Source organism: Bidens hawaiensis, unplaced genomic scaffold (genome assembly GCF_021521415.1).
Source record: "Bidens hawaiensis isolate Kalapana, Puna unplaced genomic scaffold, B.hawaiensis_p1.1 tig00024457_1, whole genome shotgun sequence".
Lineage (NCBI taxonomy): Eukaryota > Viridiplantae > Streptophyta > Magnoliopsida > Asterales > Asteraceae > Bidens > Bidens hawaiensis.
The window spans coordinates 93133-113075 of NW_027493861.1; the positions used below are offsets into that span (position 1 = coordinate 93133).

Below are 19943 nucleotides of genomic sequence, written 5' to 3' on the forward strand. Positions count from 1 at the left end.
ACAACATATGCAAATTAATACAAAAGCACAAATTGTTGATGTTCTCACAAAACCATTGAAGACAAAAGTTCTCATATCTTACTCGACAAGTTAGGCACTCTAAACCTTCATGCACTAACCTAAGAGGAATTAATGACCGGAATTTACTCATCGACCGTAACCTCCTAGGCTACTCCTCCTTGACTCCCTAATTGTAGCCTTGACTGTTTATAATTCCCTTAGATGACTTCGACCCCTACGTGTATATAAAGTGTATATATCCCCTATGCAATTCTCTGCATCAGTCTTTTGTATCAATCAAAAAAGAAAAAAGACACTAATAATAACAAAAGTTATTAATTTATTTTTAAAACAGTTGTATATTGAACTTTATTCTCTCTTTAATTCGTCATCAAATTCTATATTTTTAAACATGTGGCACGCCCCATATATTTTATTTTCTATTTCAATAATATTATTAATAATCTTAAGAGTTCTAGATTGTTATTAATTGTAAAACATTCTATGGCCAATACTTTATGAAATCGACGATCAACTTGCTATTAAAGAAAGTCACATTAACGTAGCTTTATGATGTGATCATACCATGATTTATTTTTTTTTGGAACACTTAGAACCAATCTTCTTTTCATACAATTTATTAAATAATTGTATGAAATATCATGCAACTGCTCTTGCTTTTGTTATTAAATCATAATAAATGAAAATAAAAATATTTGGACGCAGCATGCATAATGGAAGAACTCGAAAATTTGCCCGAGTGATAATGGAGGTTCATTTTCATCAATTATTAATATTGTTTCATCATCTAACTAATATATTAAAGCAAAATTTATTTGTCCACTTGTCCTTCTCCTAGTTTGTCCACCTAATGTTCCATGTCATCTACTTTCTATGCTTATAATTTTTACATAATTAATCAATTAATTTTAATCTTAATGCTAATCTTCTTACTATACTATTAAAGCAAAACAAGATATTCACATGGCTTTCAAATAGGATGTCCACATAAGCTTACAAGGTTTCCATCTCTAGAAGTACCATATAATTCACTAATTAATATTTTCTAGATTCATAACCTCACTAATTAATGTTTTCTATAATCATAACCAACTATTTTTGCTACCTTTTTTAGTATGACTATTACTTTAGCAATTCAATTATTTGTATATTTATACAGTTTCTCATTCACACCATTTATACATATTTTTCCTACATCTTGTGGTTTTGCAGAAAACAATATAAAGAATTCTTAGGATAGCTACATATATATATATATATATATATATATAAATTTTTTCCACCCGTGTGTAACACGGGCCACTATCCTAGTTAATATTATGAATACACATGTATAGGGGATGCGATGCCGTATTAAATATTTTAAATCATTAATTAGCTCAACTGGTATTAGGGAAATGAAGATTTGGGCAGAAGATCGTAAGGTCTTAAATTCAAATTTGATCCCAGCCGGGTTTTACCGTAGTGGGCTTTCGGGCGGCGGATTTTTCCCACAACAAAAGATGATGGACTTGGGCTACCCAATGCCGTCTGCGGTCGCTGGCGTATAGCCTTTTGTCATTGTGTTACCTTGGATAGCGAAACTTTATTCTTTGATCGTTAAAAAAAAATCACGGGCAAATATAAAATTGTTGACTTATGATATCGGTGGAAAACTTTGATGGCGATGTTCATGTCTAAATCCATGTTCTTATTACAGTTACATGTTGTTTTCGACCAGAATAAATACAAAGAGAATCTGGTCCTCTCATTTGCGCTTGTTGGGAGTCACTTCATATCTAACAAGTTAGTTGTGTACTTCACTTGTGTTTATTAATAAAACGGACACTAATTACCTTAGGGTAAAAAAAGTTATCGATCAATTAATGTGTGTTGCCTACGGAATGAGCTTTGATTAATTTGTGTGCCCTCCTTGTGAACCCATGTTGTATCATAGTCTGCGGTCGTCAGTCTAGCCGTACCGTTAGAGCTTGTTATGTTATGTTCGTTAACTACTTTAACTATGTGCTCGTCAAAGTATTGTGGAGGTACTTGCAACAAGGTAAATACTAGTAGATGATATGTAGAACATTTGACTATTTGAGGAATAGTTGAATTCGTGTTCAATGACGATGAGTTGAAGCTGAAGTAAGATATTGGTTAGGAGTTAGGACCAAGGCTCTCTAACGGAAGTAAACACTTGGTATGGGATGAGAAAAAAATGAAAGTTTAATATCATTTATTACTGTCTTGGTTAGTGTGTGCCCTTAAACGTATCATTTTAGGACACGTGTGATATATATAAAAGACAAGAGTTGTTAGTGAGTTACTCGAATTCAACTTGTTAAAGTTCTTACTAAAAACTGTACTTCGTGCATAGTCAAAATTGTTCACGATAATTAATTAAAAAAAGATAATTAAAAATAATACATTAATGATAAACGAGTCGGGTTCAACTTAAAAAAAAAGTGTTCACGAGCTAAGCTTTAGTTAGACATAGAGCTTGAAATGAACTTGACTCGATTTGTTTACAACCATAGACTTGGGTGGATGAAAGTTTTCTATCTTGTAATAAATATTTAAGTGTTGAATTTATCAATCTTATAATTATCTTTGTTAATCTTGTAATTCACTTTCAATTATTACAACTAAGGATGAAATTTGTATTAGGTTAGAGGGTTGAAAATTAAACAATTTTATTTTCATGGGGTTTTATATTGAACAAGTAAACCCAAACACGTCTTTATATTTAACCAATTTAACAAGATGAATCTCAAATTACAACTTTTGTCACTTTGAAATTTCGCTTTCAAACATGATTTCAATGATTTCAGATATGAAGTGAAGTCATTAAGTTTGGTGTTCTATTTAAAGTCACACTTTAATAATTTATTAAGTAATTAAAAAATGTGAATTTGCAATGACTTTTTAGGATTTATTTATAACTAGAAGTAAAATACAATAGCACATGTTATAAATTCATTAAGTCTATAAAATAATAAATTTTCTTACTTAGATAGTTTGGTTTGATTCCACGCCGGATAAAATTCTCCAGAAAATAGTAAAAAGGAAAAAGAAAAAAAATATATTGAAAAGCAAATATACGTAGGTTAAGCACAATCAATCCCTCTTCATTGGCAAACCTTGCATATAGAACCCATCAACCCCAAGTAGATGACTATTCTTAGATGTGGCCATTCAACATAACTGCATTCTCTGCTCGTATCTCATCCCATCTTTATAATTAAACTAAAAACTATTACATTTTTTTTTTCTGTTTAATTAAATAATATTTTTTATATATTTATCATATCATTACAGTTTTCTCTCTTTTTTACTCACAACCAATTCAACAAATATTAAAAATAAATAGGGCAAACAAAGTTTCCATAAATTTACAAAAAATCACTGTCTTTACTCTTTACACCTTATAATTTACACTCACAACCCTACCATATAGTTCGCAAACTCCTCTCACATAATTTAGAAGATGGGTTGAGAATGCTTTAAGCCAAATGAAAAGAAGTCATGTAATAGATACATGTAACATAAAAGATTTGACACATGTATCAAGGTATAGATCAAGTACGAGATTAGTTATTAAATCTATAATATATATAAACGAAAACCCAAAAATCCTATGTGCCGCGATGTGGTCGCTCCCCCCTTTTATGGAAGCCACCAGATTTCTTGATTTTTAAATGGAGGTCTCTCATTGATTTAACCCAAATTCATGGGTATGGGTCTTACCAAAACCATATAGCTTTTAAATGGGTTATAACATCTCATTAAATTAAAAATTAATCTTACCAATTATTTGATATAAAAATCCTACAAAATAGGAATATACTAAAATTTAACATCTAATTTAAAAAGAAAAAAAAAATATTATTTATAATTAATAAACAATTTTATAATAAAAAACATAACCGGTCATGGGTCACCAAATCCAGATAGCTTTTAAATGGGTTATAACATATCATTTATTTATGAAACTCTTTCATCATCAAACCCTAAATATATTATTAACTTTCTTACAACAAAAAAAATTTTAATCCAAAAAATAAATATTAAAAAACAAAAAATGTAAAACAACCATTCTCTCAAGCCATCAGATTACATTATTTGTAAATTAAAACTTCTCACGCATTTGACCTGAATTCACGGGTAAATGTCTCACCAAACCCAGATAGCTCTTAAACGGGTTATAACATCTCATTATATTAAAAAATAATCCCATCAAATATTTGATATGAAAATCCTATAAAATAGGAATATACTAAAAATTAATATCATATTTTATTTTAAAAAAAGATATTATTTATAATTAAGAAACAATTTTATAATAAAGAAAATAAACGGGTAATGGGTATCACCAAACCCGGATAGCTTTTAAACCGAATTATAACATATCATTTATTTGTTAAACCATTTCATCATCAAACCTCAAGTATATTATTTATTAACTTTCTTACAATAAATAAAATTAAAATCCAAATATACATAATGATAATGTAAAACAACTCTCGTAATACGGGGGATAAAATCTAGTATTTTATAAAATCAGTATGGTATAATATAAGGTGATTCTTGTTCAGTTATGTGAACTTGTTTGCACGAATACAAAACTGAATATATTATTAAATATTATACAGTCTTAAAAGAATATAATAAGTAATTTGTTAACATTTTTATAAATTTATAACTATTATATTCGTAGAATTATTAGAAGAGTAATTACATTTTTTTATTTTACTACTTAGTCATTAAGACTACTTTATGAACACATTTCAGGTAAATTTTAATCATCTCTTGACACATGTTCGTACAACTTGCATTCGATATTTTTGGTTTCCTCGCGCATGAGGCTATGGTACCCAACTCTAAAATCAATCAATACAGTTTATAAAGATTTTGGTTTGACAATCCAGAAGGGGCTAGTGACGCACCTTGTTGTTTGTTTGCCTTTTAATTCGACGTAAAAGGAAATATTTATGTTATTAATTTCATATATCAAATTATATACTAAATCAAAATGAGTTACTTTTATAAATTTAGTAGTTTATACAACCCGAGCCTAGTTGGCTAGTCCGAACACATCTAAGCCTAATCTCGTCTCGTTGGTAACCGTAAACCGTGAACGGTTGACGTGTAATATATGCAATTTCCCCCCCTTAACCGAAACAGTTAATGAACTAATCATCTTATAAATGGACTTAAAATTAAAAATAAAATGTGTGTGTGTGGGATTTAAAACAAATATGAAAGTATTATATAATTTTTTGTATCAATTTACAATTGGTAACATAATATGAATATAAATAAAATACGAAACTTGAATTAGTAAATGAGGTTTTGAACGAAAAGAAAATTAAATTTAAAAATCAGTTTAACCACTAGTCTGATTAACCGGTTCAACCAATTTGATTATAATATTCTATCATTACTTTAACCTAAATTCATAGTTTTTAAAATTTATCTCTCATTTTTTCTCTCATATTTCATTACATATTTTTATCTTTATATTACTCACAAACGTTTATTCTATTATTTTTCTCATTTTTATATACTTACATAATTTGATGGAAGATGAATAGTATAGTTTTTCATTTATAAAAGTTACTATATCAACTTTTTATAATTTAGGATTAGAGAAGCGTAATAGTGGAATGAATGAAATGTGTTTTTGAAGAACTTTTTTATATTTTAAAGATTGAGGGGGTTTGATGAATAGATTGTGAATACTCTAATTGGCAGGCTCAAAGAAGTTTAAAATGTTTAACTAGACATGTTATGCAGCTATTTATTGATCCGACCTGCCGTTAGAACTGAATATAAATGTAATAAAACAATTGTTATGATGACTTTATAACTAAATAATATAACTTTTATTATAACAAGTTGGAGATTTCACATGCTGTGACTGTTCGAACTTGATTCGTGAAGGAATGCAATGCCTCTACCCTAGGCAATCCCACGTCAGCTGTGGACAGGAGAAATTTTTGGTTCATAAGAAGCTTAATGCAAGTGGATGAAATGAGTACTTTAGGTCAAATCGTGAAACAAACCGTTAGCAACAGTTTTTATTTTTGTAAACCAAAACCAAACCGTAGAACTCTAAAACCGAACCAAACTGTTAGTAATGGGTTGGCTCCGGCTTGGTTTCATGGTTTGAGCTTGCTGGATTTTTATACCAGATGTCCAAAATAAGTTATTTCAACAAAATAATTAACAAAACTTAGATACATAAGAGATTTCAAAAGAAACATAATCACTTTCAACATTAGTCACGTTAAGCAAATCTATAGGCATAAACATATAATAAGGATTACATAGCATGGGCATATGAGATTTACTACACCTGCACTTTAAAAAAACAGAATGAAAAGGTTTACTTACTGTGAGGATTGAAAATGAAAAGATAGGTTACCTTACTTTTGATTTAGTGCAACTTAAATAGAGTTAAAACAGCTTCAATTTTAATCATGTCTAATAACACACACATATATATATATATACATATTTCAAAATTTTAATATAATAAATTCTTATGGTCTTGACAATGAAACTAAACCAGCGACCGGTTTGAATGGTTTCACGGTTTGAAACCTAACCGTGAACAACCATATAAGTTTAATATCAGATGGGTGCCCATTGGGAAGTATCAACTTGAATAACAAGAAACAACAAATCTACCGTTTTGTAGCATACGGCTTCTCATACCTACCAACTTAGTTTGCCTTGTTTAAACTTATAATTTGAACTACAAAAATAACAAAAAGTCATTCTTTAATCCGTAAAGAAAATAGGTGAGACAAATTTAGAACTCAGTCAATTTCAAAACCTATGTTATGTTTGGTAATGTATGTTAAAGATCGCTTCAAGAATGGACAACATAAAAATCATGCCTATCTATTTTTTCAATTATGCCATTTTACATTTTTACCCAACATCATTTTATTTCTTCTTGGATACCCTATTCATATCAACTTCAATTAATCAAGAACATCTAACCATAGACAAATTATCATACTATAGATTATATTAAAGATTAACTTATTTTTACCTTTATTGTATGTGAAAATATATATATTTTTTAACTTTACAATGGCATAAAACTAAATGGGTAAAATTTGATTAAAAAACAGGTGTTACATTACAAGTTTAAATGTAATAAAATATTGCTTAAATTGCTTGATAACAAATTACTAATATTATTATATATAGTAAAATTAGTTACCATATTTTTTCTGTTTTAATTATTTTGTGAAAGTAAAATTGATAAAACACTTGTAAAATACTGGATTGCGAGTTTCATATGATTGATATAAAAACATCAAAGATTGAAACTGAGAAATTTGAATTACAAGATAGGGTTTGTTATCTTTCGTTGTTTTTAATGGATCGGTTTATATATACAGTGAGGGAAACATGCGTTTCATCAAGACCGTCACAATCCTTTACAAGTTTACGTAAATTATATCTTAACCACCTAGACTCCTAGATAATAAAATTTCAACACCAAACTAACTATGCATAAGTTACATGATTAACCCATTAGCGTTTACACTAAACTTGATCATAATTAAGGCAAACAATGAACCCCCCCCCCCCCCCCCCCCCCCCAAATTGATTATCAGGTTAGAGTCTTCTTATCTTGATTTCTGTTTCATTTGATATCCGCCTTTTCTCGTTTATGAATAACTGTTGATTTGGCACTTAAGGCCATATCATTGTGAACGAGTTTCGTTGATACAACCTATTTCCTGGTCCTTAATTCCTAAAACCTTATGTTCCTTCTTTGCAAATTCCATCCCAAACTAACAAAACCAATCGTGGTCCCATCTTCTTATCCTTGTGTCAGCCCACCCTTTGATTTGTAATTTTGGAAATCATCTACTTCGTTATGAGAATAAGTGCGGATTAAAATTGAAGAGTCATGTGATTATAACACGTAAACGGACCCAAGATTCAAAGCTATCAGGACCTTCGTGGTTCCTTTCTGTCCAAACTTTGGATCATAATCAGCACCAACACAATAACATGCGATACCCGACGTAGACATGTAGTCCTGATGGTTTGCGTTAGACATCAAGAAGCACAACAAACAAAATTAAAAAACTGGAACATAGGAGAACAAACTAAAAATCTTATGACCAAATATTTCAAATTGATCAGTAGACTCAGATATTTCTAAATTAAAATAAAAAACAAGACTTCAAGGAGCAACCATCATAAGACAAAAAAACATTTTTTTTGTTGTCTTTTCAGGTTTTATAACACAAAATCACAACAGAGACAAAGGCCTTCTTCATATTTCTTGATTTCAATAGGCTTAAGGTATATGATTTCCTCAATATCATTTATGTCAGATATATTAAATGGATTTTGTTTCTGGCTTTTGATTTGCTCGATGCTGAATCTATTTTGATATGCCACTTCTAAATCAATTTAATCTGATTTTCCTTTTTAGAACCGATTTTACCGAGTTGATTTATCTGTTTGATTGTGGTTTCCAAAACGAGTTGCAATAAACGAATTCATTTGAGCCCCTGGCTCTGATACCAAATGTAGAACACAAGATAACAAATTTCATAGGATCATCAAAATATCAAAGATTGAAAAAAAGACATCTTAAATTAGAAATTAGGGTTCTTCACCCTTCATCATCACTATCGTAACCCTTTACAAGTTTACTAAACTACATCACTCCTAGATAATACAATTTCAACACCAAACACCTATACATAAATTACACTAGCCTGGTGCCCGCGCAATGCAGCGGTGTACACGCAAACGCTGCCGGTGTTAGTACGTTTGTAACCTCGCAACTGTAAGTGCGTAACCTGACGGTGGTATGCATTTAACATGGCATCGGGCATGTAACCGGTGCCAGTAAGCACGCCAAATAACGCTTATACGCGAGCAATCTGATATGTACAAACAATGCCATCCGCGTAAATGTTGCTTGAGCGTGCGCAACCGGTGGCGACAATCAAGAAGCAAAGATGAAATGTACAATAATTTCAAATAAACTACTTTATAACCCAATCCGTTTTGACGGACGTGTTTCGACTTGAAAACGTTTTAACCCGAAGCCCGTTTTGACATGACCCGTTTCGATCTAAGCCCATCCCGACATGAAATAAATTAACCCTTTTTTGTATTAACTTGTTCCAACCCTAACTCGCTTCGACATCATTAGCCAAACCCGCACGACCTGTTGCCGATAATAAAGGGTAATCACGTAACATGCTAGTTTTTTTAAAGTTTAATAAACTATAGCAATAGTATATTCAAATTAAAGATAATAAAATGTTCGTTTTTATGGTGTAATTTATTAGTAGAAATATTAACGTGTGAAAAAGTTATGGCCGTTAAAAAGTCGTTGGGGTGGTGGTTTAGAATGAGGGGAAAATGTGTAACTATTTAATAAATTAACAAAACTTGATTGAAATTGAAGGACCATAATTGTAAATTATTTTTGATTGTGTAAAGACTATATTACCCCTATATTTTTAAAATTCTATGCATTGTTACTTGTACAATATGCAACAAGAGTGGTACCTCTTAAAATTTAAGAGGTCCTCCACTCCTATATTATATGTAGTATAGATATAAATAATTGACCCGCTAACTTTTGTATCATACTTAAGCATTAATTAAGGCTAAGATGTCGTGTGTCATAAAACATTATTGCTACATTACTATTGTACATGATATAAAATGTTACCAAATGCTACTTTGTAGATGTGAACATGTGCATTATGGCCGATGTGTTGATAGGACGGAAAATTTGTAAGACTTGGTTTGAATAAAATTTATGTGGAAACAAAGCTAATTATAAGCACATAAAAATGGTATATTTAAAGATAAACAAATTTGAAATTGAATTGAGTTCATTTGAGTTAAATGGTATATCAAGATCATTGTTGAGGGTTAAATGGGCCCACATACAACCAAGTTCAAGTATTTAGAGCTGTTTCTTCAGGGTTATGGTGGAATAGATAGTGATGTAGCACATTGGCTTCAGGCATGCTTGTCTAGGTGGAGAGTGACCTTAAAAGAAGGCTTATAGGGTGGCAGCTCGATCGACTATGTTATATGGTACATATTGTTGGGCCATCAAGAAGGCACAAGCACATAAGATGGATGTAGCAAATATGAGGATGCTAAGACAGATGTGTTGACACACAAAGTTAGATCGGATAAGATATGAGGTTTTTAGGGTAAGGCTATGGGTGGCTAGTATATCAAATAAGATAAGTGTAACATCCGGCCTCTCGTACCACCAATATTGTCCGTTTTACCCACGAAGAACTCATATATTTATTTTTGGTTGCTTAGGTGGAGGATTCTCATGAGGTCACTCATCCTAATACTACTCCTACATGAGAATGCTTAACTGTGGAGTTCTCATTTCATTCACTAACATTAAGCCCAAACCGCGTTAGTGATTTATGAGACGGGGCACTCCTTATGAATCAAGAATCTCTCATGTCCACGAATGATGTGGGGCTTGGCCTAGGGTGCCACAATAAGGGAAGGCAGATTGAGATGATTTGGGCATTTAAAGAAGAGGCTGGAGACAACGCCAATTAGAGCAGTGGAAAACTTCATTGTGCAGCAGAGGAAGAGTAAAGGCATACACAAGCTCCCTTGGGATGAGCGAATTAGAAAGGATTTACTCAATTTACACCTCTCTTAGGACATAATCCAGTATAAAGGTTTATGATATAAGATTATGGTTAAGATCACTAGGGAAGGTACACTCTTGTTGGATATTGCTTGTTATTGTCTTCCAGTGGTATCGTATATAGGTTATAATTTTTGTGATGTTCTCCTTGCTTCTTTATTATTTTTCCATTGTACACTATGCTAGTGGTTTCTTTTTAGTTCTGCAGTTTGAAACCATCACCACCATACTAGCACTATATATTCTTGTACTATGCTTTTTGATGCATATTTTTTTTTTCCAAAGCTGATGATCTCATTGAAAACAACCTATATCCCATGAGTAAGATTTTTATTGAATATAATTTTGTGTAGCGGTTAATATTGAATTTGAAGGCTTATTAATATTATTGGTAAAGATACAGGGGACCTATATGAAACTAGTCAACAATAAGGGGGGCCAAATAAGATACCCACCACACCACCTATATGTATGTATAGCAACACAACTTTCAATATCCCTCTTTAAACAAATGGACACAAAGTTCAGAGTGAAGGGGTATGCATCCGCCTTAACATCGAGCGGGGCGGGTCAACCCACAAGATATAGACAAGAGGCTTGAAATCAGGAAACATCTGCGCGTGGCGCATATCACATATGCACAAGCGCAAGCGCAAGCGGGGCGGGTCAACCCACAAAGCCAAAACCTATGCGCAAGCGCATGAAACATCTGCGCGTGGCGCATATCACATATGCACACAACAAACACATTTAGTGTGAGAATAAAGAGAAGACCTTGCGCATCCCCGGGATAGGCGCATAAAGGCCGCGCGTAAGCGACACACAACAAATGAGACAATAGTCTAATCCAAATCAGGATAAGGACAACCATGATTGTACTCATCAGGCAACCTTCCAGAAGGTATCTTTTAAAGAATAAAGAATGTGCTGATGTTGACAGCTGCCAATGAAGGGTGGACAACTCAGCAAAGCCCATGTGCCACCACGTGATGGCACATGGGTCAGGTGAAATACCTTGGTCAGAGAATAATCAATGAAAAAGCACCAGGTGTCCTAAGTACACGTGGCGCGAAGCAATAGGAGGAGGCCAAAAAGGCCCTAATTGGGTCTGAGCCCAATCATTGGAAACCTTAATACTATAAATACCACACCACCTCAACAGTGGGAAGCAGACAAGAAAATATATTCTAAGTCCTTTACTCATTTTCACATCCTGGTTATCCTCTCCTACAATATCTGATTCTCACACCGGAGGGTTACCCCAAAGAAGACCCCTCTGTCCCTTTCTGAGGGGTAAGCTCACGGTGCTGTTCGTTTTGTAGGTGGAAGAACTCGTATCTCGGAAAACCATCGGTGATATAGCATACTCGTACCCGAGGAAAGTTGATCGTATACAAGTAAGTCGATACACGCTTCTTCATTGGCGCCATCACCTGTTACAACGGCAACAAAACCACTATTTCATCAATTTTCTCTCTGAAAATCTTCACCATGGTTTCCGGTGTTCGAAACAATGATCAAGTTCTGTAGGATAATGAGCTTGAGGATGTTAATGAGGGACATCAGGTTCTGAGGGCGCCGCGTGACACTGCGCGCACCACCAGTAACCATCCCTTCAACACAACACCTCATACTCAAACTGAAACTCCCCCAGACGATCTCACGTTCCAAAATCTGACCGGTACAAAACAAAAATGACCAATGGGCCCGGAAGTTGAAACCAATGACCCTAAAGAATGGCTCATAAACGAACAACGACGTTTAATGGACAAATACAATGAGTTGGTAAAACATAAAAAGTTAGCCGATTTAACACAAAGGCTCGCATTTGATAAACAAACCATTCAGGGAACAACAAAAAAGACGCATGCACTAGAAGACGGTCATTCTGTTCACACTGAACAAACTGATATTAGTGATGAGGAAGAGGTGCACAGCATGAAGAAGACGCGAAATACTCATGCAGGAGGATCACAGCTTCGCGCACACATGCACATAGCACCTGGAGCCAAAGCTAATATGGATTTATACACACCATACAACCCACAATCGAAAGGGCAAGTGGACGTAACCACACCATATAGGTCAGCCATCTTGGTAAAACATTCAAAATTCGCTGAGCGCATTGCGAAGGCTCCCATTCAACACAAAACCAATATGCCAAGTGGTTTAGGCAAGTACGATGGTACAACAGATCCAGATGATTTCTTACAAGGTTTTTATAACACTGGAAACTTAGAAAGCTGGACAATGCCAACATGGTGTCACATGTTTGCTCGCTGCCTCACGGGTGCAGCGCGTGTCTGGTTCGAAAGCTTGCCGACAGGACAAATCGATGGGTTCGAAGAGCTATTGGAAAAGTTCCAGGCTCACTTTGTACAGCAGCGCAGACACACGCGCGACCCCGATGACATCATGCACTGCGTACGCAGGAATGATGAAACCATTGAAGACTACATAACTCGTTTCAATCAGGAATCTCTTGCAATTGGAGGCATCACTGAACAACTCTTGCGCGTGGCCTTTATACAAGGTGCGCGCAGTGATCAACTCCGCAGAACTCTCGTGAGCAGAGAAGGCATGCCAACCACTTGGGCTAAGCTTATGGAAGCATCGCGAGTCTTCGCACGAAATGAAAAACAAATTGCCCAAGACAGAGCAAGAGATAAAGGGCATCAAACAGAAGCACCACGCAACAATGAAAAGTGGTGCAAACAAAACTCTGTATGGTCCAGGTTGCAACAAACCAATTATTCTCCTGCAGAAAAGCAAGCTCAACAAAGTTCACCCCAACCCCAAAAAGACATTCTTAATCGCGGAGAAGGTGACAAGAAGGAAGGGAAGTGTTGGAATATGCTCTACCTACGGTACCTAACTAGTCTTTCTTTTCGGTAAGTAAGAATACATTGATGGCAGAGAGCCTAACAGACCTCTACCAAGAATATGGACTCCCATCACCAAAACGCCTTCGCAAGTGTTAAGCACAGAGAATATCCAGTTTAAAAACCCCAGGCCATTACTCCATAAGGGACCACCGAACAGTGGCAAATATTGTGAGTTTCACAAATCCACAGGGCACAACACTGATGCATGCCATCATTTGAAGGACGCGATCGAAAAAGATGTGAAATCAGGCAAGTTGGCTCACCTGGTAAAAAATCCAAGACCAGAGAACGAACAACCAGACGGAGCCTCAGCCAGTAAAAAATTCAAAAGAATCTGTGTAGCTGAATGAAGAAAGCAAGGGCAAGGATCGACGAAGAGAAGCGCGCAAATCCAAGGGGACTGCCGCGAGCAACAAGTAATCTTTCCAAGAATCGGAGGAGGCCCGTCTATCAGCAGCCCTCTAGTCATCACTGCACACATCGCTCATTATGAGGTGTCAAGAGTCCTGGTGGACACCGGTAGTGAGTCAGACATCATGTATGAGCAATGTTTCAGGAAGTTGGATCCAGCAGACCAAGCAAGGCTTGAAGTCGTGAGTGCACCAATCTCGGGTGTCTCAAACGAAATTATTCACTCCCTAGGTCAGATACAATTCGAACTAACTATGGGGGATGAGAAGCACAAGCGAGCTGAAATTGTCAACTTCCTGGTCTTGCCCACCACTTCATGCCATAGTATGATCTTGGGTAGAGGAACGATTGCCCAATTCAACGCCATACCGTCACCAGCACATGGCGCGTTGGGGTTCCTAACACCAACAGGAGTAACATTTGTGTACCGAGATCACTTATGCGCAGTAATAAGTATACCTCGAGAGGGGAGAATGAAACTTCCAGTGGCAAACAACGCGCCAGAGGAATGGATTCTCAACCCAAAATTCCCATAACAAACAATCACAATCGGAGCTACGATATCAGATGACACAAGAGTGAGAATGAAAAGATTGCTCACAACGTATATGTCAGTCTTCGCGTGGCAACATTCTGATATGACTGGGGTTCCGCGAGACCTGGCGCAGCACTCTCTCAACACATTCAAGTCCGTGGAGCCAATTGCTCAAAAGAAAAGAGCCATGGGAGACGAGAAGACAAAGGCCATGAATGAGCAAGTAGAAGATCTACTGCGCGCGAATATCATTCGCCCAATACGATATCAAACATGGGTAGCCAATCCTGTGATGGTAAAGAAGAGCAATGGGTCATGGAGAATGTGCATTGATTTTAAGGACCTCAACAAGGCGTGTCCAAAAGATTGTTATCCCCTCCCAAACATTGACATGAAGGTGGACTCTATGGTGCCATTTAAGCTCAAATGTTTCCTGGATGCCTATAAGGGCTATCACCAAATTCAAATGGCACCACAGGATGAAGACAAGACTGATTTCAGAACTGACAAGGGTGTTTTCTGTTACACAAAAATGCCCTTTGGTTTGAAGAATGCAGGAGCCACTTACCAAAGACTCATGGATGCAATTTTCAACGAGCAGATTGGAAAAAACTTAGAAGTCTACGTGGATGATTTGGTGATTAAAAGCAGGGAGGAAAAACAAATGCTCAAAGACATCGAAGAAACCTTTCGGCGCCTAAAGGAAGTAAACATGAAGCTCAACCCGAGCAAATGCACATTCGGCGTGGAAGAAGGGAAATTTCTCGGCGTAATGGTCACCAAGGATGGTTTCAAGGTGAACCCAGAGAAGGTGGAGGCTATCCTCGGCATGCCCTCACCATCCACCATGAAGGAAGTTCAAAAGTTGAATGGTAGATTGGTATCAATTAACAGGTTCCTAGCAAACCATGCAAGCAAATCTACCCCATTCATTAACACATTGAGAAATTGCTTAAAGAAAAGCCAATTCAAGTGGACGCCTGAGGCCGAGCAAGCTTTCAGTGAGATAAAAGAATGTCTGATAAATCTGCCTGCGCTCACAGCTCCACTACCTGGTGAAACTTTAACGTTGTACCTGTCAGCATCATATCTGTAATTTGTCTCGTGTTATTGCTAATCTATTAATATTAATAGTACAGTAATAATAATATTATAATAATCAATCATCATATCTGTTCCCCCTTTGATTCATTCCTAAAGCAATCACCATGTTTTGCTTCAACTAAACGTCATACCCTCTTCCTCTATTCTTATTCTTAGAGCATTCTCATCCAACCCCTCATATTATGTGAGGGGTGTTTTTATAATTTAGAGAGTGATTCAAGGTGTTGTGAGTGAAGAGTTTTTATATTTTAGAAAAAGTAGTGATTTTTCTGTATATTTGAAAAGATACTGTTCATCCTCTATAATTTTTTAATATATTTTGAAAGTGGTTGTGAGTGAAGGAAAGAGAAAAGGTAATGATAAAAGGTATAAAAAGTATTATTTAATTGAAATGGAGAGAGAAAATAAAGTAAGTTTTAGTGTAATTTTTGGTTTGGAGATAGGGGGTGGGATGAGAATGCTCTTATTCTTTTTCTCTCTCATCTCACCTCACCTCACCTCACACACTAAAACTAATCTCCACCTTAAATCCCATCTGGGTTAACCTTAAACATGGAAAAAAAACAAGGGTTTTTCTCCACATTGAAGGACGAAGTAGTACGAGGTTTATCTCCGGGCCGGTCAAGAAACCGAGCTCCCAAACCCGGTCGGAGTCGAAGCGGGTCACCCAATTCGGGTCTGCTCCGGCGAAGGAAAGGCCACCACCATGCGGGTCAACCCGAACCCGTTATGTCAAGATCCGGCAGTTTGCGCCCGTTGGAAGCCCTGTCGCCGCTCCGGGAAGGTCCGGATCCGAATGACCCGGCGGCGGAGTTCGCCGGAGATTCGTCGAAAGTGGAGAGGTGGGGCCACTGGATGAAGGGTCAGCTGTGCCGTGCTCCGGCCGTTGGGTCGGGTTCCGGGTCGTACCAGCGTTCGGATCTGAGATTGTTGCTTGGTGTCTTGGGTGCGCCGCTTGCACCGGTGCACGTTAGCAACTTGGAACCGTTTCCTCACCTCAGCATCAAAGATACACCCATTGTTAGTTCCCATCTCATTAATTATTATTATTTTATTATAAAAAATTGTTAAAATCTAAATAATTTGACTAAAATAGTCAAAAAGTTTTTGAATCTAAAATTTGTGTATTTTGGGTTGATCATCTTTGTTTCATGGAAATGATTAAAAAAATTGATGTTTTGTGTATATGTAGCATATACTAATAATGTAGGGTCTATTAAGAAATTTAGTGTTCTATGATCTATCCTATAAATTTTGTTATATGGAAATGGTGTGAACTATTTGGTGGTTTTTTTATGTCTGCTTGGTTATTTTTGGGCTTTTTCTTTATTGTTACTTTTTTTGAGTTAAGCATATTTTTGGTACAAAGATTCAAATTTGAGATATGCATGTTTGTGGAAAATGCAAAAGGAGATGAATTTATGTTTCTTTTTTTATTTTTTGAAGTGTGAATTTGTTTCTTTTAATGTTATTGAAAAAAAATTGTGATCAAGAATCAAAATTCTTAGCCTCTTGAAGGCCACCTATCAAGCTCAAGCTGTGATTTACTTGATTGGGTTGGCCGTTGGGGTTAGCAGTAACGGTGCACATGAATTGGTTTGGGTGGGTTTTGGGCTCAAACCAGTAACTGGGAATTTGGTTTTTGTGTTTTTGAAAACTGTCAGGTTCTGGTTTTTTCAATGGGTTTGGTTTCGGTTTTACCAATTGGGCTTGAAAATTTTGGTCATAAAAGAAAATAGCTCAAAATAATGAATGTGGGCCTGAAACCTTAGGCCTAATTTTGTTTTGCCAACTAATAATTATTGATTATTACACATGTGGACCTAAGCAGTTTTGGGCTGCACCATTTATATATTTCTTATAAATTACATAAAATTGTTTCTTTCAGTTAAATTTGGCTTGGGTTTTTTGACTTTCGGTTGATAGCAAAACTGAAAGCGAACCGAAAAACCAGATTTAGAAAGCATAAAACCAAACAGTAAGTTAGCAGGCTATTGAAAGGGCCCTGCGAGTTTTTGTACCAGATTTCACGGTTAAAATAAGAATACAAAAAGGGAAGATTCTTGATCACATTTTGGGTGGTTTTGAGTAAATACAAAGAAATGTTTGATATTTTATGGTGGAAGTTGTTATAATAGTTTGGTGGTTGTGGTGGCAGGAAACTTCAGCAGCACAATACATACTGCAGCAATACATGGCGGCATCTGGCGGTCAGAAGTTGCAGAATTCGATTCACAACGCTTACGCAATGGGGAAAGTTAAAATGTTAGCGTTTGATATCGAGACCGCAACGAAGGTTATAAAGAATAGAAACGCATCAAAAACCGCAGAGTCAGGTGGTTTTGTGTTGTGGCAGATGAACCCGGATATGTGGTATGTTGAGCTGGCACTTGGTGCAAGCAAGGTCCATGCTGGTTGCAATGGGCGGCTTGTGTGGCGGCATACACCATGGCTTGGTGCACATGCGGCTAAAGGACCCGTTAGACCCTTGCGTCGTGCTCTTCAGGTTATTATTGGTTTCTTGCTTGAGTTTTTGCTCTGTTGACATTAGGGCTGTCGAAGTGATAAATGGATGGGTGGGACGGGTTGAGTCACGGGCCAAAATAGTTTTTGGGTGAAATGGTTGTTTTTAGTAACGGGTCAGGCAAAAAGGTTGTTTTTAGTAAAGGTTCGGGCAAAAAAAGGTTGGTTTAGTAACAGGTCAAAATGGGTCAAGCAAAAAAGGTTGTTTTATTAACTGGTATGGCAAAAAAGGCTGTTTTTAGAACGGGTCAAAACGGGTTGGGCAAAAAAAGTTGTTTTTAGTAAGGGGTCAAACACGCTAGGCAAAAAAGGTTGTTTTATTAGCAGGTCAAGCAAAAAAGGTTGTTCTTGTAATGGGTCAAAGGGAGTCAGGCAAGAAAGTTTGTTTTTAGTAACGGGTCAAACGGGTTGGGTAAAAAAGGTTTTCTTAGTAAGAGGTCAAAACGGGCCAGTAAGATAAGTTGTGTTTAGTAACGGGTTAAAACAGGCCGGGGAGAAAAGAGGTTTCAGTAACGGGTCAAAATGAACTGGGTAAAAAGGTTGTTTTTAGTAGCGGGCTGGGCAAAAGAGGTTATTTCCAGTAACATGTCAAAAATGGTTCTGGCAAAGAAAAGGTTGTTTTTAGGAACGATCAAACTGAGGTGGGTTAAAAATGTTGTTTTTAGCAATGGGTCAAAACATGTCGGGCAAAAATGGTTGTCTTTAGTATTGGATCAAAACGGGTCACGCAACAAATATTATTTTTAGTAAGTGGTCAAGATGGGTTGGGGAAAAAAGGTGGTTTTTAGTAATGGCTTAAAACGAGTCAGGCAAAAAAAGGTTTTCTTTGCAAGGGTCGTGTAAAAAAAGGTTTTTGGTAACAGGTTGGGAAAAAAGGTTGTTTTTATTAACGAGCCGGGAAAAAAAGATTGTTTCTAATTTCTAATAATGGGTCGGATAAAAAGCTTGTTTTTCCTTTTTAGTAGCAGGCCGGGAAAAAGGTTGTTTTTGGTAATGGACCAAAACGGGTTGGGTCAGTTTCGGATGACTTTAAAGCAGGGAATCTATGTTCTACTAACTTAATATTACATGATTGGCTCGTTTATCAGGGACTGGACCCACGAACAACCGCAAGCATGTTCACAAACGCACGATGCACAGGAGAAAAAAAGATCAACGACGAGGATTGTTTCATCCTCAAACTCTGTGCAGACCCGCACACTTTAAAAGCCCGAAGTGAGGGGCCCGCAGAGATCATTCGCCACGTTCTATTTGGTTACTTCAGCCAGAAAACGGGCCTCTTAGTTCACCTAGAAGACTCTCATCTAACCCGCATCCAGACCAACGGTGGAGATGCGGTTTACTGGGAGACCACAATCAACTCGTTTCTAGACGATTACCGGCCCGTGGAAGGGATCATGATTGCTCATTCGGGTCGGTCCGTTGTAACCCTTTTCAGGTTCGGTGAAACTGCAATGAGCCACACAAAAACCCGCATGGAAGAGGCATGGACTATTGAAGAAGTTGCGTTTAACGTCCCGGGACTTTCGATCGATTGTTTTATTCCACCCGCCGAATTACGGTTTGGGAACGTGAGCGAGGCGTGCGAGTTTCAAGAAGATCGGGTCAAAACCGCTGCCATGGCTGCAGCTGCTTATCGGGCTAAAGTTGTGGCATTAGAAAGATCACGCGATGGGACGGGCAATGATAATCATGTCGGGTTAAGGAGGGATATTTGAGAATAATGAATGTCGGTGGGGCGGGATTCGGGTTTGACTACGGATGGGGACAGGTTTGACTTTAGATTGGA

The 19943-nt window shown here is 36.4% G+C and overlaps 1 protein-coding gene across 1 annotated transcript; it reads left to right on the forward strand.

Moving 5' to 3' along the window:
- Positions 1-16119: 16119 nt before the first annotated feature.
- Positions 16120-19943, forward strand: LOC143569327 (uncharacterized). The gene is made up of 3 exons (XM_077055276.1): positions 16120-16651; positions 17790-18137; positions 19243-19943. The coding sequence occupies exons 1-3, from the start codon at positions 16184-16186 to the stop codon at positions 19870-19872; spliced, it is 1446 nt and encodes a 481-aa protein (XP_076911391.1). The 5' UTR covers positions 16120-16183; the 3' UTR covers positions 19873-19943.

Excerpts from the sequence above, each read along its gene's own strand:
- LOC143569327 (XM_077055276.1), top strand. The coding sequence starts at position 16,184 with ATGGAAAAAAAACAAGGGTTTTTCTCCACATTGAAGGACGAAGTAGTA. Across the intron at positions 16,652-17,789 it reads GCATCAAAGATACACCCATT|GAAACTTCAGCAGCACAATA; the intron begins GTTAGTTCCCAT and ends TTGTGGTGGCAG. Across the intron at positions 18,138-19,242 it reads CCTTGCGTCGTGCTCTTCAG|GGACTGGACCCACGAACAAC; the intron begins GTTATTATTGGT and ends CTCGTTTATCAG.